Source organism: Saimiri boliviensis, chromosome X (assembly GCF_048565385.1).
Source record: "Saimiri boliviensis isolate mSaiBol1 chromosome X, mSaiBol1.pri, whole genome shotgun sequence".
Lineage (NCBI taxonomy): Eukaryota > Metazoa > Chordata > Mammalia > Primates > Cebidae > Saimiri > Saimiri boliviensis.
Window position 1 is genome coordinate 95,335,345 of NC_133470.1, and position 22,685 is coordinate 95,358,029.

Here is a 22,685-nt window from a genome sequence, read left to right on the forward strand (position 1 = left end):
TGCAAACAATACTGGAGCTCCCAGATATATAAATTAAATCTTATTAGAGCTAAAGAGAGAGATACAGTACAATAACAGTTGGAGATTTCAACTCCACACTTTCAGCATTGGACAGCTCTTACAGACAGAAAAATCAACAAACTTTGGACTTCATATGTAGTATAGACCATATAGACTTAATAGATATTTACAGAATCTTTAATCCAATGGCTGCAGAATATACATTCTTCTCCTCTTCACTTAGATCATTCTTGTATGTTAGGTCCCAAGGCAAGTCTTAAAATATTCAAAAACTTGTAAAAATATCAAGCACTTACTCTGGCCACAATGGAATGAAACTAGTAATCAATAACAAGCAATTTTGAAAACTAACGAACACATGGAAATCAAACAATATGCTCCAAAATGACCAGTGGGTCAAGAAAAATTTTTTTTAAAAAAATTAAAATAAATAATAATCAGAACACAACCTACCAAAACCTACAGGGTCCAGGGAAAACAGTACTAAGAGGGAAGTTAATAGCTATTAAATGCCTACATAAAAAAGGAAGAAAAAAAATCAAATAAACAACCTAAAAATGCATCATAAAGAACTAGATAAGCAAGAGAAACCTCAAGCCAAAATGAGTAGAAGAAAAGAAATAATAAAGATCAGAGCAGACGTGAATGAATATGAAAGGAAGAAAATAGAAAATGTCAACAAAAAGATGTTTTTTTAAAAAGATGAACAAAATCAATATACCTTTAGCTAGACTAACAAAAAAGAAGACCAAAATAAAGAAAATCATAGATTAAAAAGGATTAATTACAACTAATAATGCAGAAATTCAAAGGACCACTAGTGGCTACTATAGGCAACTCTTTGCCAATGAGCTGGAAAATCTCGAAGAGATAAAATCCTAGACACATACAACCTACAAACATTAATCAATGAAGAAATCTAAAATAAGAGCAGACCAATGACAAGTAACAAGATCAAAGCCATAATAAAGTGTCTGCTAGTAAAGATAAGCCCAGGACACAAGAGCTTTACTGCTGAATTCTACCAAACTTTTCAAGAAGTAATACCAAACCTACTAAATCTATTCTGAAAAATAGAAGAGAGAATACTTTCAAACTCATTCTGTGTGGGGTCAGTATTATCCTGATAGCAAAACAAGACAGACACATCAAAAAAGAAAACTACAGGCCAATATCACTGATAAATAGATGCAAAAATCCTCAACAAGATAGTAGCAAGCTGATTTCATTAACACCTTAAAAACATAATTCATCATGATTAAGTGGCATTTATTGCCAGGATGCAAAGATAGGTCAACATATGCAAATTCATCAATGGGATATGTCATATTCAGAACGAATGACAAAAAACATATTATTTTAATTGGTGCTAAAGATGCATTTAATAAAATTCAGCATGCCTTCATGATAAAAAAAAAAAAATGGTCGCCGGGCACGGTGGCTCAAGCCTGTAATCACAGCACTTTGGGAGGCCGAGGCAGGTGGATCACGAAGTCAAGAGATCGAGACCATCCTGGTCAACATGGTGAAATCCCGCCTCTACTAAAAATACAAAAAAATTAGCTGGGCATGGTGGCGTGTGCCTGTAATCCCAGCTACTCAGGAGGTTGAGGCAGGAGAATTGCTTGAACCCAGGAGGTGGAGGTTGCAGTGAGCCGAGATCGCGCCATTGCACTCCAGCCTGGGTAACAAGAGCGAAACTCCGTCTCAAAAAAAAATGGTCAAAAAACTGTGTAGCGAAGGAATGCACCTCAATATTTAAAAAGCTCTATATGACAGATCCATAGCTAGTATCATACCAAATGGGTAAAAACTGAATGCTTTTCCTGTAAGATCTGGAACACAACAAGGATTCCCACTTTCATCACTGTTATTCAACATAGTACTGGAAAACCTAGCCAGAACAATCAGACAAGAGAAAGAAATAAAGGATATCCAAATTGGAGAAGAAGTAGTCGAATTATCCTTGTTTGCAGATGACATGATCTTATATTTGAAAAACATAAAGATTCCAACAAAAACTATTAGAACAGATACATACAGTAAAGTTTCAAGATACAAAATCTGCCTACAAAAATCACTAGCATTTCTACATGTCTACAGTGAACTATCTGAAAAAGAAATCAAGAGAGTAAACACATTTACAATAGTTAACAAATAAAATAAAATTCCTAGGAATTTAACCAAATAATCGAAAGATCTCTATAATGAAAATTATAAAACACTGATGTACAAAATTGAAAAAGACATACAAAAAGTAAAAAAATATTTCATGTTCATGGATTTAAAGAATCAATATTGTTAAAATGTTCATATTATCCAAACCAATCTACAGATTTAATGCAATTCCTATGAAAATACCTATGACATTCTTCACAAAAATAATCAAAACAATCCTAAAATGCATAAGAAACCTCAAAAGACACAGAATAGCCAAAGCTATCCTAAGCAAGAACAAAACCAGAGGAATCACATTGCCTGATTTTAAGTTATACTACGGAGCTATAGTAACCAAAATCAGACAAATAGATCAGTAGAACAGAATAGAAAACCCAGATATAAATTTATGCATCTGCAGTGAATTCATTTTTGACAAAGTGCAAAGAGTATACATTAGGAAAAGAATAGTCTCTTCAACAAAGGGTACTTAGAAAACTGCGTATTTATAAGCAAAAGAATGAAACCATATACTACTATCTCTTGTCATATACAAAAATCAAATCAAAATGGAGTTACCATTTAAATATAAGGCTTCCAACTATGAAACTACTAAAAGAAAACTTTGGGGAAACTCTCCAGAACATTTGACTGGACAAAGATTGTTTTGGTACTACCCCACGAGCACAGGCAAGCAAAGCAAAAATGGACAAACAGGATCACAACAAGTCAGAAATGTTCTCCACAGCAAACAGTAATCAAAGTGATGATACAACCCACAGAATTGGAGAATATATTTGCCAATTACCTATCTGACAAGGGATTGATAATCAGAATATACAAGGATATATAACTATATAATAATGCCACAGGAAAAAACCTATTAAAAAATCTAATAATCTGATTAAAAATGAGCAAAAGATCTGAATAGACATTTTTCAAAAGAAGGTATATATATGGCAAACAGGTATATGAGAAGGTACTCAACATCACTGATCAGAGAATTGCAAAACTAAAATGTGATAGCTTCTCATCCCAGTTATAACAGGTTTTATCCAGAAGTCCAGCAATAATCAAATGGGAAAAGTTTCCTTATCCCCCTCACAGGGCATGCAATGGGGGTGTGGCTCACTTCTTTGGTGCCCCTCTGCTCAAATCTCTTGGGGAGCATACAGACAGGCAGGTTGTTGGGCTCCAAACCCACGACAGTGTCTAGGGGTGAATGTTTACAGCTGAAGCCCCAGTGGGTGTGTGTTCCAGGGTGCTCTTTTAGTTTAGCCTCTGTAGGTGGTTTGTGATAGTCAGCTCAATTAGAGCCCTGACTTATCACAAGGACAGAGGGCTTGCTGTAACCCGGGCTTCTTGCCTTTGTATACCTAAAGAATCGTATCACACGTGGGCTTGGAGAATGAGTGCAAGGTTTCATTGAGTGGAAGTAGCTCTTAGCAGATGGGCGGAGCCAGAAGGGAGATGGATTTCCCCTAGAGTCAGGCCACTCGGCAGCCTGGGCTCTACTCTGACTGCCCCAGCCAAACTCCACCTCATTCTTCTGGTCAATAGCCTGTGGCTGTGCCCATGTGTGTTGTGTACTCTTCTGCTGGCATGCTCCCCTTGATGTCCTCTCAATGTCCAGCCACTTGTGTCATCTTCTGTAGATGTGTTCCTCTCCATGTCCAGCTGCTATGTGTCTGCCTGTTAGGGTCTCAGGGGGTTTTACAGGCACAGGATGGGGGCATGACAGGCCAGGGTGTTCTTGGGAAATGCAACATTTGGGCAGGAAAACAGAAATGCCTGTCCTCACCTAGGTCCATGGGCACAGGCCCAGGAGTGGAGCCCTAGCCAAGGACCAGGCCCTCCTTTACCCAGCACTTCCCTGCCTCGCTTTGATATCAATAACAAATGCTGGTGAGGATGTGAACAAAAGGAAACTCTTGCATACTGTTGGTGGGAATGTAAATTAGTACAGCTGCTATGGAGAACAGTTTGGAGGTTCCTCCAAATACTAAAAATAGAGCTATCATATGATCCAGCAATCCCATTGCTTGCTAGATAGAGAAAAGAAAGGAAATCAGTATATTGAAAAGATATCTGCATTCCCATGTTTATGGCAGCACTATTCACAATAGTACATATACACAATGGAGTACTATTTGGCCATAAAAGAGAATGAGTTACTGTCATTTGCAGCATATGAACAAAATTATAGGTCATTATGTTCAATAAAATAAGCCAGGCAGAAAAGACAAACTGTATATTCTCATTATTTGTGGGAGCTAAAAATCAATACGATTGAACTCATGGAGATAGAGAGTAGAGGGATGGTTACCAGAGGATGATAAAGGGTAGTGAGAGGGTGTGGGAGAGATGAGAGAGTTAATGGGTAGAAAAAACAGAAACTCTGAATAAGAGCCAGTATTTGCTAGTACAACGGGGTGACAATAGTGAAAAAAATAATTGTACATTTAAAGTAAATAAGAGTATAATTGGAATGTTTGTAACACCAAGGATACATAATTGATTTAATGGATACCCCATTTACCCTGTGATGATTATTACGTATTTCATGCCTGTATCAAAATATCTCATGTAACCCATAAAAAATACACCTATAATATACCCCCCAAATTAAAAATTAAAATTGAAAAAAGCATACATGTATGCATGTATGTAGGGGCTCATCAATCAATCTAAATGCTACATTTATTATTTTCTGTAAAGTTATTAAATTTTATTGGTAAATTTATTTTAATTGATATTGTGGTATGATATGTTACAAGTTACACTTTGCTTACTATTTTTTTCATAGTCTTTGCTCCTACAAAAAAAACAAAAACAAAAACAAAAACAAAAAAAAACAGGGTTTATTTCTGTATACTGAACTTTTACCTGGCAACCACATGTACTGATTTATACATTAAGGTGCTTTTCTTTAGTTTTGATTTATTTCATAAACAGTCTAATAATCTGTTACTCATAGTAACACTATTTTCTACATTAAAATCCTTACTGCTTTTATATCTGCTTTATATTACTGCACTGGCTACTACCTTTATTAGACAACTGAATAGAAATTGATTATAGCAGGAATTCTTTAGTTACTAATTTCAAAGTAGAAGCTTTAAATTTTCCCAGGTAAGTATAATATTTGCTATTAAGATTTAAATAAAACTACCTAGTTTGCTAACATTATCACATTTTTTTCTTAAAAAAACTTTTATTTTAGGTTAATTTTAGATATATGGAAAAGTTATTAAGATAATGCCAAAAGTTCCCAAATATTCCATACCTGCCATACATAGGACAAACATAATTTGTCACTGATGATGTTAATTTAATCACCATGGCAATGTAGTGTTTTTTCTCCTTTCTTCAGGGTAAAGTCACATTATATTTTTCCCTGTGTCATACTGCCATCATGAGAAGGACAGGGAGACCCAGGACCAAACAGTAGTGAGATGAGGCCTTTGAGGGAGAACCGCAGAGACTCCTTGCCCACAAAGAGGAGGATCCATAGAATCCAGCTTCCTATCTGCTGTCATCCCTAAGAGGCCCTGAGGCATGGTGGCCCACTGTGGCATCCCCTGACTTCTTACAGAGTAGAAAGAGGAGAGGGCTGTGCTCAAGTGAGTCTCACTTACAGATCATGAGAGGGGAAGGGACCTGGGCCCTTCTAGGCATTCCCAGGATGACACAGAGGAAGGACTGGTAAGGCATCCCTCCCAAGAAACAGAAGGACACACAAAACCAGCAGGGCCCTCAGGCAGGGATGCTAGTGCTCTTTATTTCCTCTTGTTGCTTGTTGGGAGGGTGGGTGGGTCTCATGGAAATGGGAACCTTGACCTGAAGAACAGTCTCTGGACAGCAGGAGAAGGAACTCGAAGGCCCTGTCAGGAATAGTAACTGCAGGAAGACAGAAAGTCTTGTCCATGCCATTTCAGAAAGAGGGCACTGGAGCCCTGCCATGAGCTTTGGAGGCCCTATCCCACTGTGGACCGATGTGATTCTCCCTCTCTTCTACCTTGCTGGTCTTAGGGATGGGAGGGGCTTATTCAGAGGTGAAAGACTCTGAGGCATAGGGGCAGGCAGCCAGGCAGTATCAGGAGTCCAGGCACAGCCTCTCAAGAAGGCTAGAAGGGAATACCCATGGTTGTTAGTGCCCCTCCCCTGTCCCTGTGTCCACTGCCAGTGCTGGAGAACCCCATCAAGGTCCCCAGATGTACAACTTTCTGACTTCCATTTTGGGCATCAGTTGGAGGGGAAGTTTTCTCTGTGGAGGGCAGTTTCAGTTAAGCAGAGAGGAGCCCCAGGGCTGGTCAACTAACAAGAAGAGAACTCAGGGGAAGGACATGTAGGGGAGTCCCAGACCATGCCCAGTCACAACCTGCTGCAATCCCTGGAGAAAGGAGGTGGCAGGGAGAAAGCAGAGAGGTGGGAAGAAAGAGGTTGGCATGGGACGTGAGAAGGAAAAGGTGAAGGGGGCCCATGAGGTGAGCAGGAAAGTCTGAAGGAGGCAGGAAGGTGAAAGAAGAAGTAGGCTAGACACATGGAGGTGGACAGGAAGAAGTGGACGGGGTTGAGGAGGTGGGCAGGAATGGGTGCTATGGGGAGAAGAGGTGAGCTGTAATGGGTGGAATTGGGTAGGAAAGTGGGCAGGAAGGGGTGGGGGGGAGAGATGGGCAGGAATGTGTAGAAAGGGACTGGAGGTGAACAGTAATGGGTGGAATGGAGTAAGGATGTGGGCAAGAAAAAGTAGATGGAGCTGGATGGGAGGGCAAGAAAGGGTGGAAAGAGGCAGAGAGGTGGGGGTGAATCCTCCACAGAGAGGAGGCGCCACCCCACGGTGGGTGTATAACACTATATACCCAGAAGAATGGCTGACATCCAAAACATTGAAACATCAAATGTTGACACGTATGTTGAGTAACAGCAACTTTGTCATTGTTAGTGGGATAGATCTGGAGAAATCATGAGTCTATATTGCTAAATGACAGAAGAAAAGTTTAAAAGGCTACATAAAGTATGATTTCAATCATACTATATTCTGGAACAGGCAAAGATGAATACACTAAAAATATTAGTGGTTTCCAGGGGCCCAGGGTTCAGGGTTGGGTCAAAGGAGATTGATAATTAGGTGGAACACACAGGAAAGCTAGGATGGTGAAATAATTCTGTGTAATACTATAATGATGAATACTTGTCATTTCACACTTATTCAAATCCACAGTATCCCCAGCGTTAAAAGTGAGTCCTAAAGTAAACCCTGGACTTAACAATGAGGTATTAATACAGGTCTATCAGTTGTAGCACACATGTCATAATAATACAAAATATAAATAGAGATACTGTGTGTGTGCGTGTGCGTGCACACACAAGGAGCAGGGCAGGGCCAGTGGCGTAGATATATAGGAACTCTAATTCTGATGAAGTTTTCTCTTCGTATTTTTGGATTAGTAATGCTCTAAAAATGAAGTTTATTCATCTTTAAAAAGATGCAAATGATTTGAATAGACCCTTTACCAAAGAGGATATAGCAAATGGGAAAAAAAAGCATATAAAAAGACGACCAATGTCATATGTCATTAAGAAGATGCAAACAAAAAACCAAAGAAGATTGCAATATATGCTTATGAGAATGGCTAAAACCTGAAAATCTAAAATACTAAATGAGAGAGGATATAGAATAACACACATTCTCATAAATTCTTAGTTGTGATAAAAAAAAAAAACAGTACAGGTACACTTTTAAGTCAGTATCTTAGGAACCTAGGCATATGACAAATTGGAAAAGTTAAAACTATAGGAACTGAAAACAGAAGAGAGTTGCTAGGAGCTCTGCAGAAGTACAGTGATTGACTTCAAATGTGATGCACAGAATTTTAGGCAGATGGAACTGGTCAGTATGATACTTGGTTGGTAGATATGGGACCCCATGCATTTTCCAAAATATGTATAACTTCACATGCTAGTTAAATCTAATGTGTGCATTTAAAACTTTAATCATGTATTGGTTTTTAAAAGGCCCACGGGCTGCTGAAAAGATAATGGTTTTTTGAGGGACAAGGATAGGAAAAGGAACAACAATAAGGAAACCTTTAACATAGGCGAGACGAGAGAGAGATGATATTAACTTCACTCACAGAAGTAAAGTGGAAAAACTTGGAATCGAATTTAGAGGTTGAAGGAGCAAATGCTGCTATCTGGACAGGAGAAGGAAGGAGTATAGGCTCTGGTATTAGTAATGCCTTGAGAAAGACAGAGGGGCCTTCCTACCCCATTTCAGACAGAAGGCAGTGGAGCCCAGCCTTAGGGCTGGGAGGTCGTATCCCACTGTGGATGGATGTGATTCTCCCTTCCTTGCTGGTGTCAGGGATGGGAGGGGCTAATTCTGAGGTGACTCTGATGCACAGAGGCAGGGAGCCCAGGTAGGATCAGGAGTTCAGGCACAGCCTCTCAGGAAGACTGGAAAGGAACACCCATGGCTAGCAGCACCCCTCCCCTGTCCCTGTGCCTGCTGCCAGTTCTGGAGGAGCCCATCAGGGTCCCCAGATATACAACTTTCTGACTTCCATTTTGGGAGTCAGTTGGAGGGGAGGTTTTCTCTAAGGATGGCGGCTTCAGTTACACAGAGGGAGGAGCCTCAGGACTGGACAAAAAACAAGAACAGAACTCTGTGGAAGGACGGTGACTTTCCAATAAGGATGGGATGCACAGGAGACACACAGCCGCTCCTTATTGTCACCTCTGGAAAAAGGAGGGTGGGGTGTCCAGTACTTGGGAGGTGGGAGGGAAGAGGTCCGCAAATCTTATGGCGTGAGCAGGAAGGGGTGGAGGGCGGTTGGGAGGTGGAAAGGAAGTGATGGAAAGAGATGGAGAGGTGGGGGGGGTGGTTCCTCTACAGAGAGGAGGTCACGCGCAGAGGAGACCACGCCCCACGCCCCAGGCCACCCCTTCCGTCCACCCTGCAGGGTTCCCGGATGTGCTTTCCCAACTTTCATATTGGGAGTTGAACACGTTGAGGCATTTTGTGAAGAGGCTGGACTCAGGTCAGTGGAGGGAAGAGTGTTAGAGCAAGCCAGTCCTCAAGCTGAGGGCCCTTAGAGAGAACTGGGGGACCACACACCATAGAGAAAGCAGCTCCGGTCCGCCCTGTCCCGGTCGTGGTACTTGTAGGTCCCAGACAGGAAAATGGCCGCCGAGAGCTGAGGGATGCATCCCCGCGACAAAAGGAGGGAGGAGGTGCTGGCCCTGTAGGGAATAAATAGGGAGACTTTGAGGAGGATTGAGGGAACCCCCACCTCAGAGGACAGATTCCCAGAGATTCCCACTCTGTCCCTCCTATCAGCCCTGGTAGAGCAGCTCCCCAGTTGCCTCAGGCTGAGCCGCGGCGCCTCATTTCTGAGTGAGGGATGTAGGGGAGGGGGAGGCCTTGGTCTGAGGGTCCCACGGCAAGTCGGCAGAGGCAGCTCCCTCCGGTTGGCAGAGGGAAGATTCGCAGGCCCTGCTGGGGATAAGAATGAGGACTGAGGTGTCACATGTGCTTCAGAGCAGATGTGAGGCTGCCCCGACTGCCCCCGTGGTAGAGTATGGGACGTGGCTGCCTCCTCACTACCTCCCTCTGCTCTCAGGGATGTGGAGGTTGCTCTGAGGTTTTGCCGCAGGCCAGCACAGTGGTGGGGCCTGAACCTCTCTGAGAAGCGGTGACAATGCTAATTAAATTCTGACGGGGCTATGAACCCTGTAACTGTGGGGCTCTGGGAGTCTGGCCAGCCCCAGCTGTTAGCCCCGGGAGGCTGAAGGCTCTGTCTGCAATTTTTAGCATGAGGTGCTCCTTAACTTCCTCTTGCAGGTGCTCCAGGAACCACGTGGTGACGAACTGGGTCTGAGTTGCACTTCCTAAAAGTCAGCCCAGCACAGGAGGTCCAGGCAGTGCCAGCAGTCAAGGTGAGAGCACACCCTGTGTACCAAGTGCTCTACCCACTATAAACAGAGAAGGTCCCACAGCACCCAGCCCTAACCAGCTACTGTAATTCCTGGTGCCCCAGACTCTGCCTGTCAACTGTGCCCTGAGGTTCTTTTTCACATCTTCCTATAGGTTACCAGGGGAAAAACCTCCTAGGAAGACAGGCAACCTGTGAAGCCCTAGAGCACCACCTTAAGAGAGGGAGAGCTGTAAGTTGGCCTTTGTCAGAGCCATCATGGGTGCGTTTCTCGGCTGAGGCCACTCACACTATCACTCTCTTCCACAGGCCTGTTGGATCCCATCATCCATATCCCTGGTGATAGGTTTACCTTCTGCTCCTGAAGAAGTTATGTCTCCCCATCCATTTCCCAATGATGGGGACGACCCCGAGAACCCAGGTGCGATAGAGGACTCGGCAGATGCACAGATTCCCACAGATGATGAAGATTCCTCTATGTCCTCTTCCTATACCTATGTATTTCCACTTTCTCCCTGCTTATCTTCTGGTTCAGATGATGATGATGAGGAGGAGGAGGAGGGGGGGGAGGGGGAGAATGAAGAGGGGGAGGAAGAGGAGAAGGGGAAGGAGGATGAGGAGGGGAAGGAGGACGAGGAGGGGGAGGAGGGGGAGGGGGAGGAAGAGGACGAGGAGGGGGAGAAGGAAGAGGAGCTCTCTGCTGGGATGTCAAGTCTTCCCCCGAGCACTCCCAGTAGTCCTCCACAGAATCCTTCACAGGGTAGCCCCCAGAGTCCTCCTCAGAATCCCATGAGCTCCTCCTCCTCCTCTGTTTCATGGAGCCCAGTCAGTGGAGAGTCCAGCAGCCAGAAAGAGGAGGATACAAGTACTTTTCAGTGCCTGTCAGACAGTGAGTCCTTGTTCACAAATACACTAGACGAAAAGGTGGCTGAGGTAGTACAGTTCCTGCTTCTCAAATATGAAGCAAAGGAGCCTGTAACAGAGGCAGAGATGCTGATGATTGTCCTCAGCTACCAAGACTACTTTCCTATAATACTTGAGAAAGCACGTGAGTTCATGGAGCTTCTTTTTGGCCTTGCCCTGATAGAAGTGGACCCTGACCACTCATATGCATTTGCAGACACAGTAGACCCCACCGACCAGGGTAGTAGTGATGACCAGGGTACGCCCAAGTACAGCCTCCTGATTCTTATTCTGAGTATAATCTTCATAAAGGATGGCTGTGCCTCTGAGGAGGCCATCTGGGAAGTGCTGAATGCAATAGGGGTGTATGCTGGGAGGGAGCACTTTGTCTATGGGGAGCCCGGAGAGCTCCTCACTAAAGTTTGGGTGGAGGAACAATACCTGGAATATCGGGAGGTGCCCAACAGTTCTCCTCCACGTTATGACTTCCTATGGGGTCCAAGAGCCCATTCAGAAAGCAGAAAGAGGAAAGTACTAGAGTTTCTGGCCAAGCTGAATAACACTGTCCCTAATTCCTTTCCATCCTGGTACAAGGATGCTTTGAAAAATGTGGGAGAGCGAGCCCAGGCCATAATTTCCACCAAAGATGATGCCACTCAAGGCCAGTGAAAGCCTCAGTGACATCCAGCATCCACTCCTCTTCTGAGTGAAGTCTAGGGTAGTTTCTTACCTCTGGGTTTGAAGAAGGCAGTCGAGGTTCTAGGTAGTGGAGGGCCAGGTTGGTCTCGAGGAACAGTGTTCTTTGCATTTCAGTCCCATATTGGTAATGTAGAGATTTTCCTGTTTTTCGGTACTTTTAAAATGTTTTCCCTTTGAGTAGCAGGTAGTTAGCTTTAGGTCTTGATTTATGAATATTAGTCACATATGTATTGCTGTTTATCTGGTTTAAGAGTAACAGTTTGATATTTTGTTAAAAAGAAAAAAAAAGGAAATACCTTCTCTTTTATTCTGTGATCTGTAACAATATAGTGCGGTATTGTAATACACATTTTCTTACAATGTGCAATAACTCAGCAGTTAAATAGTGGAACAAAATACAGGATGGTCAATATTTGCATTTCCCTTTCCCACTTGGTGTTTTGTTCTTGAAAATTAAAGATGTGTACCTGGCTTTGCTTAGCTTGTTGAAGAAAGCAGCAGAAATTCACTCTTAATAAAAGAAAGCCATGCTGAGTCCTTTATTTGCTGAACATTATTTTAGTATTTGCTTGTGGAAGTAACTGTTAGTAGTGGTGATACTAATTAAAGCATGACTTATCTCTGCCCACAAAACAGTAGAATCTAGGAGCAGAAGCCATATCAAGAAGGTGGTAAGATGTTCTCTACAATCTAAATAACAAGAAAGGGCTGGGGAGGTGAGATTCCAGATGCGAGCCTCCAAGTATAAAGGTCCTGAGCTAAGACAGCTTGGGGCTTTGGAAAACTGCAGTTGCCCCTATGGGAGCTGGTAGTTATGAAGCTGGATGGTGGCAGGGACCAGACTCTCAAAGGGTGAGAGAAGGGTCTGGAATGGAAAACTGCTCTAAGCAGTTGCTTATGGGTGGAGGATGAAGCAGAGAGGAATCTCCACATGGGGAAGTAATGGAAGGGGTCCTGTGACTATTGTACTGGTGAGCTTGAACACAGTGCAAGGACTAGGTGATTGATACACATCATCTGCGAGGGTTTCCTGAGAAATTGAGTGATAATCCCTTGAAGTGCTGCCCAGAAGCCTCTAGGCTGGCAGTCACTTAGCTGGTGTGGGAAAGCCAAAGCCCCCTCCATGGAAAGGCCATTTAACTAAGTTATTTTGAATGTAATGTGGCCAACTCTAAGCAAAGGATAGATTTTTAGTGGAGGATACATACAGTGATTTGGATTGACAAGCACTGGGAAAGGTGAAAAGGAGTTGGTCCTTGACTCAAAAGAGTTGCATTCCACTTGGGGAATTTTCCACTTACCCAACGTATACAATGTATCATTTCAGAAAGAAAATGTACTGAGTTTTGTTTACGAAGCTGGATTTGTGGTTGAGTTGGTACTCCATGACATACACAGCTACATATGCTCTGAAATGTTTTGGATCACAAAAACAAGAGCAATTTTTTTTTCATAAAAGACAGTTGTACCCTTGGGGTTATATTCATATTGATAACTGCCATTTGTTAAAATTCCAATATATGCTTGGCACTGTGCCACGTGTTTTACTCAAAAACATCCAACAATTCTACAAGGCAGGGCTTATGAAACCCCTTTTACAGATGAAGAACCTGAAGTCTCATCTTGCTTGATAAATTCAGCAAGACTACATGGCTAGAAAGTGACAGTGCTGGCACTTGAGCTTTGCTCTGAATTTATCTTGACCCATACTATCTCCACTCTTCCCAGACTGAGGAAGGCCTTTGCCTTTTAAGTTACTTCTCTGCATACTTGCTATCATCTCTCAGGTGACATAAAGATGAACCCTGTGTCCAAGGTATTCAGGTAGGTAGGGAGAAGAATGGTGACAGAATACAATTTGGGGATCACTGTGGGTTTAGTTTACCTGTTCCTATTCTGAATGCTAGGTTTAAGAGCTGACTCTGTCCAGGTGCCAGCAGTTCTGTCCAGCCTCAGCACTATCTCTACTTTAAAGCACCCTCCTTCTGATCTCTCCTGTGTGCTCTCTTGTGCAACTCTCGAACCTGTTCTGCTGACCAGCTCATCCCTGCAATCTCTCTGTGTGAAGGCTTTGCCCTGCTTCCAGTGTAACAACCCAGAATCACCAGTTCTTCCCCTGACATAGACGCCTCCTCATCCCTGCAGAAGTTCTCTGACTGATCCATCCCTCCTCCTGGCTTCTGTGTGATAACAGCACTCTGATGTACATTTTCATTTGGGATAGTGACATTTCTATACATACCCTGGGCATCTTCAACACACTCTCAAAATATTCCCACATATGGTGGTGACTAGATTCTGATCTGCCACATAATATAATAGTACTAGGGATGTAATCCTAAGGTAAGAGAGTTTTTGAGATCATCCTAATATTTGATATTTGTATTAGGATTTTAATATATTATATTTGTAGTGGCATTGTTTGAAACAAGCCACTGAAGAGATACACAGATGATGAATGAGCTATTCTAGGTGGTCAAAAACTAAAAATTCCTTGATAAGCTTGGTATACGAGATAAGGCTGTGAGAATTACTTTGTAAATAAATTACAAGGAGTTGAATTTCTGAAAAACAGAATAACAAAATCCTGAATACTGCCTAGGAGGTGACAAGGGTTCCTTGGCTAGCTCTGATGAGAAAAGAAAACAATGGTTGACCATCTTTCCGTGGTCCTTTGTCTGTGTACCTGCCACAGGAAAATCCTGGTTTGCAGCATGCCACAGGCACATGTGCAGTTGTTCATGAATGTTCAGTTATAAGAAGGGTAGCAGAGTCTCTCAAGGTAGGATATTTACCATACACCAAAGGGCATGGAGGATTCTCGGCCTAAAGAAATTATATGGGGTATAAAAAGGATGGTGTAGCAAAGTGCTATTGAGGGAATAAAGTTGAGTCTCCCTGCCAAGACTCACAGAAGTGTTTTAAAACCTATTGTTGTAATCTTTTCTTTGAAACCGCCAATCACCTAGTAGTTGCAATAAAAAACTGGAAAATTTCAAGGCAATGCAGGCTTTCTCATAAACAATTCCAAGAAATTAAAAGACTTACTGTCATAAATTATAACAGTTGCTTTTAATTGCACACCATAATGGCTTATGCAAGACATTACAATTACCATTCTTCTTCTTGTCTAACTTGTCTTCCTAGTTGGTTCATTTGCAGTTAGACAGAAGCCAGTGCATCATTCCAATGCTATCATTTATTTTCAGCAGTAAACATCTGTTATGATTTAAAGCTACAAGTTGAAAGCAGCTTGGATACCTGGGTGACATGAGAGCCAAGACTCACTGTGTATTAGTTTATTATGCCATAACAACATACCACAGACTGGGTGACTTAAACGATACCCATGTATTTTCTTACATTTCTGGAGGCTACAAATCGAAGAACAATATTTTTGCCAGTTAATTTCTTCTGTAGCATCTCCTTGACTTGCAGATGGCCACCTTCTCACTGAATTTTTATATGGTTGTCCCTTGGTTTGTGTGTCTGTATCCTAATCTCTTCTTCTGAGGACATCCACCAGTAATATTGAATACGACCCTAATAATAAGACCTCATTTTAACTTAATTACCTCTTCAAAGTCTCTATCTCCAAATACAGTGACATTCTGAGGTACTGGGGGTTAAGACTTGAATATATGCATTTAGAGGGAGAGATAGAATTCAGCCCATAACACCCTATTTTAGCCAACTAAAATAGGAATTCAAATGTGTTAAGCCATGTAAATTTCAGGAAATTTTTTCATTCCATCAGCTTACTGTTACGTTATCTGACTACTACACTGCTACTCTTTCATTAGGCTTAAATTAATGCTTTTCTCACAAATAAATACTGCATACATTATTGTTGTAAAAAATTCTAAAAATACACAGAAATTACATTTTTCCCCTTTGCAAAGTTCCTCCAAAATTCAGCCTCTTACTCAGAAGTTTTCACAATTAACTGTGTGGTGTGTAAATTATAGAAGCTGATTTCAAGATTTTAAAGACAGATGTGGTAATCTATATACACACATATATTACATATATATTTATATGTGTTTATAAAGATAACTATATGTGGGTAATAATACACATATAGATATGCCATTTGCCTTTGTACTAACATAGGTTAAATTCTCTTTAAATTAAAATGTGGCATTATTTGGAGACAGGATTATTTCAGAGGCAATCAAGTTAAAATGAGGTTATGAATGCTGGCCCTAAGTATCATGGGAGTCATTATTAAAAGGGGAAATTTGGACACAGAGTTATGAGTAGAGGGATGACAATGTGAGCATGTATAGATTGAAGATGGCCATCTACAAGGCAAGGAGAGAGGCCCGGAAAACATCCTTCCCTCACAGCCCTCAGAAGGGACCAACCTTCCGAATGCCTTGCTTTTTGACTACCAGACTCCAAAATTATGAGACAGTAACTATCTGCTGTTTATGTAATCCAGGTTGAGGTACTTTGCTATGGTGGGCATAACAAACCAGTATATTTACTTATTAAAATGGATCCAGAATCTTTGCCTGACAGCACATATACATCTATCTTAGATTTGGACTACTCTCTAGAATTCCAATTTATTTCTTACATTAACACATTGAACAAATCTCCACCTTATTGTAAGGCTGGTCACAGGGAGTCAAACAGACGCATCCATCCTTCTCTGTGCCTGATAACTACATCATCACTCAAGCTCTTTTTCTGGCCTCGCCACATGGCTTCCCCACATTTACCTCTGCATACCATACCCAAGCCCACACTCAGCACTAAACTATGCATCCAACCCCTAGCCCGCTGTTGAAAAAACCTGCAAAAGAATTTTTAAAGAAGCCCCACTAAACCCTGCCCGGTAGCAGTCTGCCCTGTATGCCCCTGGTTGGCCCACTTACCCAAGGTCCTTCCCACCTACCAATGGCAGCTAGCTCCAGGCATTTCCTGCTTCTTAACAGCCAACGAAATTACCTTCACTTTGTTTCCCCAACAGCCAATCAACTGCCTTCCCTCCCCATAAAACCCCATGCCCTAAACAGCGGGGCATGACTTTTTTGGCTCCTTCCTGGACCACAGAACCTCCCTGGGAGCTGAATAAATTCGCTTCTCATTTTCTTATACTTGCCTCAGTTTCCTCATTTTACCTCAGCAATAAACCTTATACTCATGATCACACATGTTTCTCTTTGGTTGCTATAATTAATACAATCAGCAGAAATTCTGGGATAAATGCATATAATAACTTATAAGGAATGCATATTAATGTGGAAACTGAGTCAGTGTGAACAGGGTATGAATGTTTTATACTTTTTATAATGTTGAGGGCTTTTTCCTAAAATGTTTCACTAATTTCCTCACACATTTGTACATGGGGAAATGATTCATTTATTCGCAATCATTTTATCACAATTTTAAATGTTGTTCAAACTTACGGAGGCAAACACCAGGTGACCTTGGATTTAATGAAGAATTTTTCAGACGAAACACTAAAAATATCAGCAATCTAAGAAAAAAGAGAAAAAATCGGACTCTAATAAAATCAGAAACTTCCACTGTGAAAAGATAATACTAAGATGATGAAAAGACAAGCAAGAGACAGGGATAAATGTTCTGTGAAACACATATCTGATAAAAGATATGTCTTTTAATATGCACAAAACTCTGAAAACCGAACCATAAGAAAACAGAAATCCAATTTAAAGTGGGCAAATAAATCTGAGCATGTATAAGAAAATAAGGAAAATAAGCATGTATAAGAAAACTGTTCCATGTCATATGGCATTAAGAGAATTGCAAATCAAAGCACCTAGGAGACAGCATTCTACATCTAGGAGAATGGCTGATATTCCAAACACTGAAACATTAAATGTTGATACATATGTTGAGCAACAGGAACTTTCAGTCGCTGTTAGCGGGACTGACCTGGAGGAATCGTGAAAGCCTATTGCTAAGTGAAAGAATAAAATCTAAAACAGCTACATAATGTATGATTTCAATCATACCACATTCTGGAACAGGCAACTATGAATACACTAAAAACAGTGCTTTCCAGGTGCTGAAGGTTGGGGTTGGAGTAAAGGGGATTGATAATTAGGTGGCACACACAGGAGATCCAAGATGGCAAAAAAATTCTGTGTGATACTATAATGATGAATACTTGCCATTGAACACTTAGTAAAATCTATAGTATCCTCAGCATCAAGAGTAAGTTGTGACGTAAACAATCAACTTAATAATGAGATATCAATATAGGCCCATCAGTTGTAGCGCATGTGTCATAATAATACAAAATGTAAATAAACAGAGATACTTTGTGTGTGTGTGCAAGGGAGCAGGTTAGAGCTGGTGGTGTAGATATGTAGGAACTCTAAACTTGATGAAGTTTTTTCTTTGTATTTTTGGATTAGCAATGCTCTAAAAATGAAGTTTATTAATTTATAAAAAGATGCAAATGATTTGAATAGACACTTTACCAAAGAGGATATACCAATCTGAAAACAAAAGCATATAAAAAGATGAACAGTGTCATATGTTATTAGGAAGATGCAAACAAAAACCAGAGAAGATTCCAATACAGGCTTATTAGAAGGGCTAAAATCTGAAAATCTAAAATACTAAATGTAACAGAGGATATGGAATAACACATATTCTCATTCCTTGTTAGTTGTGATAAGAAATGTAGAGGTATACTTTTAAGTGAGTATTTTCTGAACCTAGTCATATGACAAATTGGAAAAGTTAAAACTGTAGGGACTGAAAACAGAATGGAGTTGAAAAGAGCTTTGTAGAAGTGCAGTGATTGATGTCAAACAGGATATACAGGAAATTTTTAGGCAGATGGAACTGGTCATTATGATGCTTGGCTTGGTTGGTAGATCTGGGACTCCATGCATTTTCCAAAATATATATAACTTCACATGCTATTTAAATCTGATGTGTGTATTTAAGACTTTAACCTTGTATTAGTTTTTAAAAGGATCACAGGCTGCTGAAAATACAATGAGTTTTTCAGGGATTAGGATAGGAAAAGAAAATAATAAAGAAGCTTTTAACATAGGCTGGTGAGAGATGGTATTAACTTCACACTCAGCAGTAAAGTGGAAACATTTGAAATGGATTTTAACAGTTGAAAGAAAACATGTTGCCATCTGGTCAGGAAAAGGAGGGAGTGGAGGCCCCATAAGAAGTAATAGAGGATGACTGAGGAGACTTTCCACCCCATTTCAGATAGAAGCAGTGGAGACCTGCCTGTGCATGGATGTGTTTCTACCTCTCTTGCACCTAGCAGGTCTCAGGGATGGGAGGGGCTTATTTGGAGGTGAAACACTCTGACCCACAGAGGCAGTGAGTCCAGGCAGTTTCAGGAGTCCAGGTGCAGCCCCTCAGGAAGGCTGGAAGGGAACACCCAAGGCTGTTAGTGCCCCTCCCCTGTCCCTATGCCTGCTGCCAGCTCTGGAGGACCCCATCAGGGTCCCCAGATGTACAACTTTCTGACTTCCATTTTGGGAGTCAGCATAAAGGAGAGGTTTTCTCGGAGGAAGGCAGTTTCAGTTAAGCAGAGGGAGGAGCCCCAGGGCTGACCAACAAACAAGAGAACTCTGTGGAAGGACAGTAACCCACTACTGTGTAGGGGAGGCCCAGGCTGCATCCAGACTCCTTGCTGTCAGCCCTGGAAAAGGGGAGTGGGGGAGTCAAGTACAGTGGAGGTGGGAGGGAAGAGGTCGGTAAGGCATAGGGAGTGAGCAGGAAGGCTTGGAGCATATCTGGGAACGGGGAAGGAGGGATGAAAAAGAAGTGGAGAGGCGAGGGATGAAAATGAGGCTGAGAAGTGGTGGGGGAGGGTGGTTCCTCCGCAGAGAGGAGGCCCCGCCCCACACTGCCCCTGACGTCAGCCGGGGTCAACTCCGGCACGGTTCCCGGATGTGCCTTCTCGACTTCCATCTGGGGAGTCTGAAAGACCTGAGGAGGCCCCGCCCCACGCTGCCCTTGCGGTCAGCCCGGGTCAACTCCGGCAGGGTTCCCGGATGTGCTTTCCCGACTTCCATCTGTGGAGTCTGAAGGACCCGAGGAGGCCCCGCCCCACGCTGCCCCTGACGTCAGCCCAGGTCAACTCCGGCAGGGTTCCCGGATGTGCTTTCCCGACTTCCATCTGGGGAGTCTGAAAGACCTGAGGGGTTTGTCAGGCGGCTCGACACAGGTCAGAGGAGGAAAGAGTCTTAGAACTGGCCAGTCCTCAAGGTCAGGGCCCTGAGAGAGAACTGAGGGACCTCCTACCATAGAGAAGCAGCTCTGGCCCACCATGCCTTGGCCGTGGGACTCATAGGTCCCAGACAGGAAAATGGCCGCCAAGAGCTGAGGGATGCGTCCTCATGACAGAAGGAGGTGGTGCCGGCCCTGTAGGGAATAAATAGGGAGACTTTGAGGAGAATTGAGGGAACCCCCACCTCAAAGGGCAGATTCCCAGAGATTCCCACTCTGTCCCTCATATCAGCCCTGGTAGAGCTCCCCAGTTGCCTCAGGCTGAGCCGCGGCGCCTTATTTCTGAGTGAGGGATGTAGGGGAGGGGGAGGCCTTGGTCTGAGGGTCCCACGGCAAGTCAGCAGAGGCAGCTGCCTCCGGTTGGCAGAGGGAAGATTCCCAGGCCCTGCTGGGGATAAGAGTGAGGACTGAGGTGTCACATGTGCTTCAGAGCAGATGTGAGGCTGCCCCGACTGCCCCCGTGGTAGAGTATGGGACGTGGCTGCCTCCTCACTACCTCCCTCTGCTCTCAGGGATGTGGAGGTTGCTCTGAGGTTTTGCCTCAGGCCAGCAGATTGGTAGGGACATGGCCCGATCTGAGAAAATGTGACAATGCTAATTAAATTAAATTTTGAGGGGGTCATGCAGCCCAGAACTGTGGGGCTTTGGATGTCTGGCCAGCTCCAGCTGTCAACCCTGGCAGGTCCAAGGCTCTGCTTGCAGTCTTAGCCGGAGGGGCTTCCTTACTTCCTCTTGCAGGTGTTCCAGGAACCACGTGGTGACAAACTGAGTCTAAGCTGCACTTCCTAAAGTCAGCAGAGGCGGCCCAGGCAGTGCCAGGAGTCAAGGTGAGTGCACACCCTGACAGTGTACCAAGGGTGCTATCCCCTTGGTAGCAGACCCAGCAGCACCCAGCCCTAACCACCTACTATCATTCCTGGTGCCCCAGGCTCTGCCTGCCAAGTGTGCCCTGAGGTGCTTTCTCAACATCTTCCTATAGGTTACCAGGGGAGAAACCTCCTAGGAAGACAGGCAACCTGTGAGACCCTAGAGCACCATCTTAAGAGAAGAAGAGCTGTAAGTTGGCCTTTGGCAGAGCCATCATGGGTGCATTTCTCAGCTGAGGCCACTCACACTGTCACTCTCTTCTACAGGTCTATTGGATCCCATCATTCATATCCCTGTTGACACGTTTATCTGCTGCTCCTGAAGAAGTTGTCATGCTACTCTCTCCAAGCAGTCCATCCTCCAACTCTGAGGAAGACTCCCAGAACCCAGTTGTGATAGAAGAGTGGATAGATGCACACGATGCCACAAATGATGACGCCTCCTCCATTTCCTCTTCCACTTTCTACTTACTGTGTTCCCCCTCTTCTTCCTCCTCATCCTCTCTGATTCTTGGTGGTCCTGAGGAGGAAGAAGTGTCATCTGCTGGGATGTCAAGTCTTCCCCCAAGCACTCCCAGTAGTCCTCCACTGGGTCCTTCACAGTGTCCTCCCCAGAATCCTCTGGGCTCCTGCTCCTCCTTTATTTCAGGGATCCCGTTCAATGAAGAGTTCAGCAGCCAAAAAGAGGAAGATACAAGTACCTTTCAGGGCCTGCTAGACAGTGAGCCTTTGTTCATACATAAGCTAGATGAAAAGGTGGCTGAGTTAGTGCAGTTCCTTCTCCTCAAATATGAAGCAGGGGAGCCTATAACAGAGGCAGAGATGCTGATGACTGCCGTCAAGTACAAAAACTACCTTCCTATGATATTCGAGAAAGCCCGTGAGTTCATGGAGCTTCTTTTTGGCCTTGCCCTGACAGAAGTGGACCCTGACCACTTCTATGCATTTGAAAACACCGTAGACCCCACCAACATGGGTAGTGATGACCAGGGCATGCCCAAAAACAGCCTCCTGATTCTTATTCTGAGTATAATCTTCATAAAAGGTGGCTGTGCTTCTGAGGCGGCCATCTGGGAAGTGCTGAATGCAATAGGGGTGTATGCTGGGAGGGAGCATTTCGTCTATGGGGAGCCTGGGGAGCTCCTCACTAAAGTTTGGGTGGAGGAACAATACCTGAAATATCAGGAGGTGTCCAACAGTTCTCCTCCACGTTATGACTTCCTATGGGGTCCGAGAGCCCATTCAGAAAGCATAAAGTGGAAAGTACTAGAGTTTTTGGACAAGCTGAACAACACTGTCCCTATTAACTTTCCATCTTGGTATAAGGATGCTTTGAAAGATGCAGAAGTGAGTGCCCAGGCCATAATTTCCACTACAGATGATGCCACTGACATGGCCAGTGGAAGCTTCAGTTTCATGTCAAGCAACTTTTCCCATCCTGAGTGAAGTCTAGGGTAGTTTCTTCCTTTTGTGTTTGAAGAAGGCATTGAGGTTCTTCATAGTGGAGGGCCCGGGTAGGGCTAGAGAGAAAACTGTTCTCTGCATTTCTGTTTTATGTGGGTGGTCTATAGATTTACCTGTTTTTTCTTTTGGCTATTTTCAAATGATTTTCCTTTTAATAGCAGGTTTAGTTTCAGAATCCTAGTTTATGAATATTACTCATACCCGTATTGCCGTTTCTCTGACTTAAAAGTAAGTTTTATATTTTGTTAAAAAATTGGGAAAACCTTCTCTCTTATTTTGTGATCTGTAACAGGGTAATGTGGTATTGTAATAAGAATTTTCTTTAAAATGTGAAAGTACTCAGCAGTTAAACAGTGAAACATAATAAGGGATGGCTAATATTTGCATCTCATCC

At 43.0% G+C, this 22,685-nt stretch overlaps 2 protein-coding genes across 2 annotated transcripts; both read left to right on the top strand.

Annotated features, from left to right (window-relative positions):
* The first annotated feature begins 8,783 nt into the window (after positions 1-8,783).
* On the top strand, positions 8,784-11,687 carry LOC101038810 (melanoma-associated antigen C2-like). The gene is made up of 4 exons (XM_010349759.2): positions 8,784-8,859; positions 10,271-10,347; positions 10,425-10,613; positions 10,800-11,687. Exons 1-4 carry the CDS (start codon positions 8,784-8,786, stop codon positions 11,685-11,687), a joined length of 1,230 nt encoding a protein of 409 aa, XP_010348061.1.
* Positions 11,688-21,160: 9,473 nt separating this feature from the next.
* On the top strand, positions 21,161-22,273 carry LOC101039116 (melanoma-associated antigen C2). Its single transcript, XM_003939101.1, has one exon. It carries the CDS (start codon positions 21,161-21,163, stop codon positions 22,271-22,273), a length of 1,113 nt encoding a protein of 370 aa, XP_003939150.1.
* The last annotated feature ends 412 nt before the right edge of the window (positions 22,274-22,685 follow it).

What these genes read in the sequence shown, in the direction of transcription:
- LOC101038810 (XM_010349759.2), top strand. Translation starts at nt 8,784, where the DNA reads ATGGCGGCTTCAGTTACACAGAGGGAGGAGCCTCAGGACTGGACAAAA. An exon ending in CAGAACTCTGTGGAAGGACG is followed by an intron (nt 8,860 to 10,270) that starts GTGACTTTCCAA and finishes ATCTTCCTATAG; the next exon opens with GTTACCAGGGGAAAAACCTC. An exon ending in TGTCCTCTTCCTATACCTAT is followed by an intron (nt 10,614 to 10,799) that starts GTATTTCCACTT and finishes GAGGGGGAGAAG; the next exon opens with GAAGAGGAGCTCTCTGCTGG.
- LOC101039116 (XM_003939101.1), top strand. Translation starts at nt 21,161, where the DNA reads ATGCTACTCTCTCCAAGCAGTCCATCCTCCAACTCTGAGGAAGACTCC.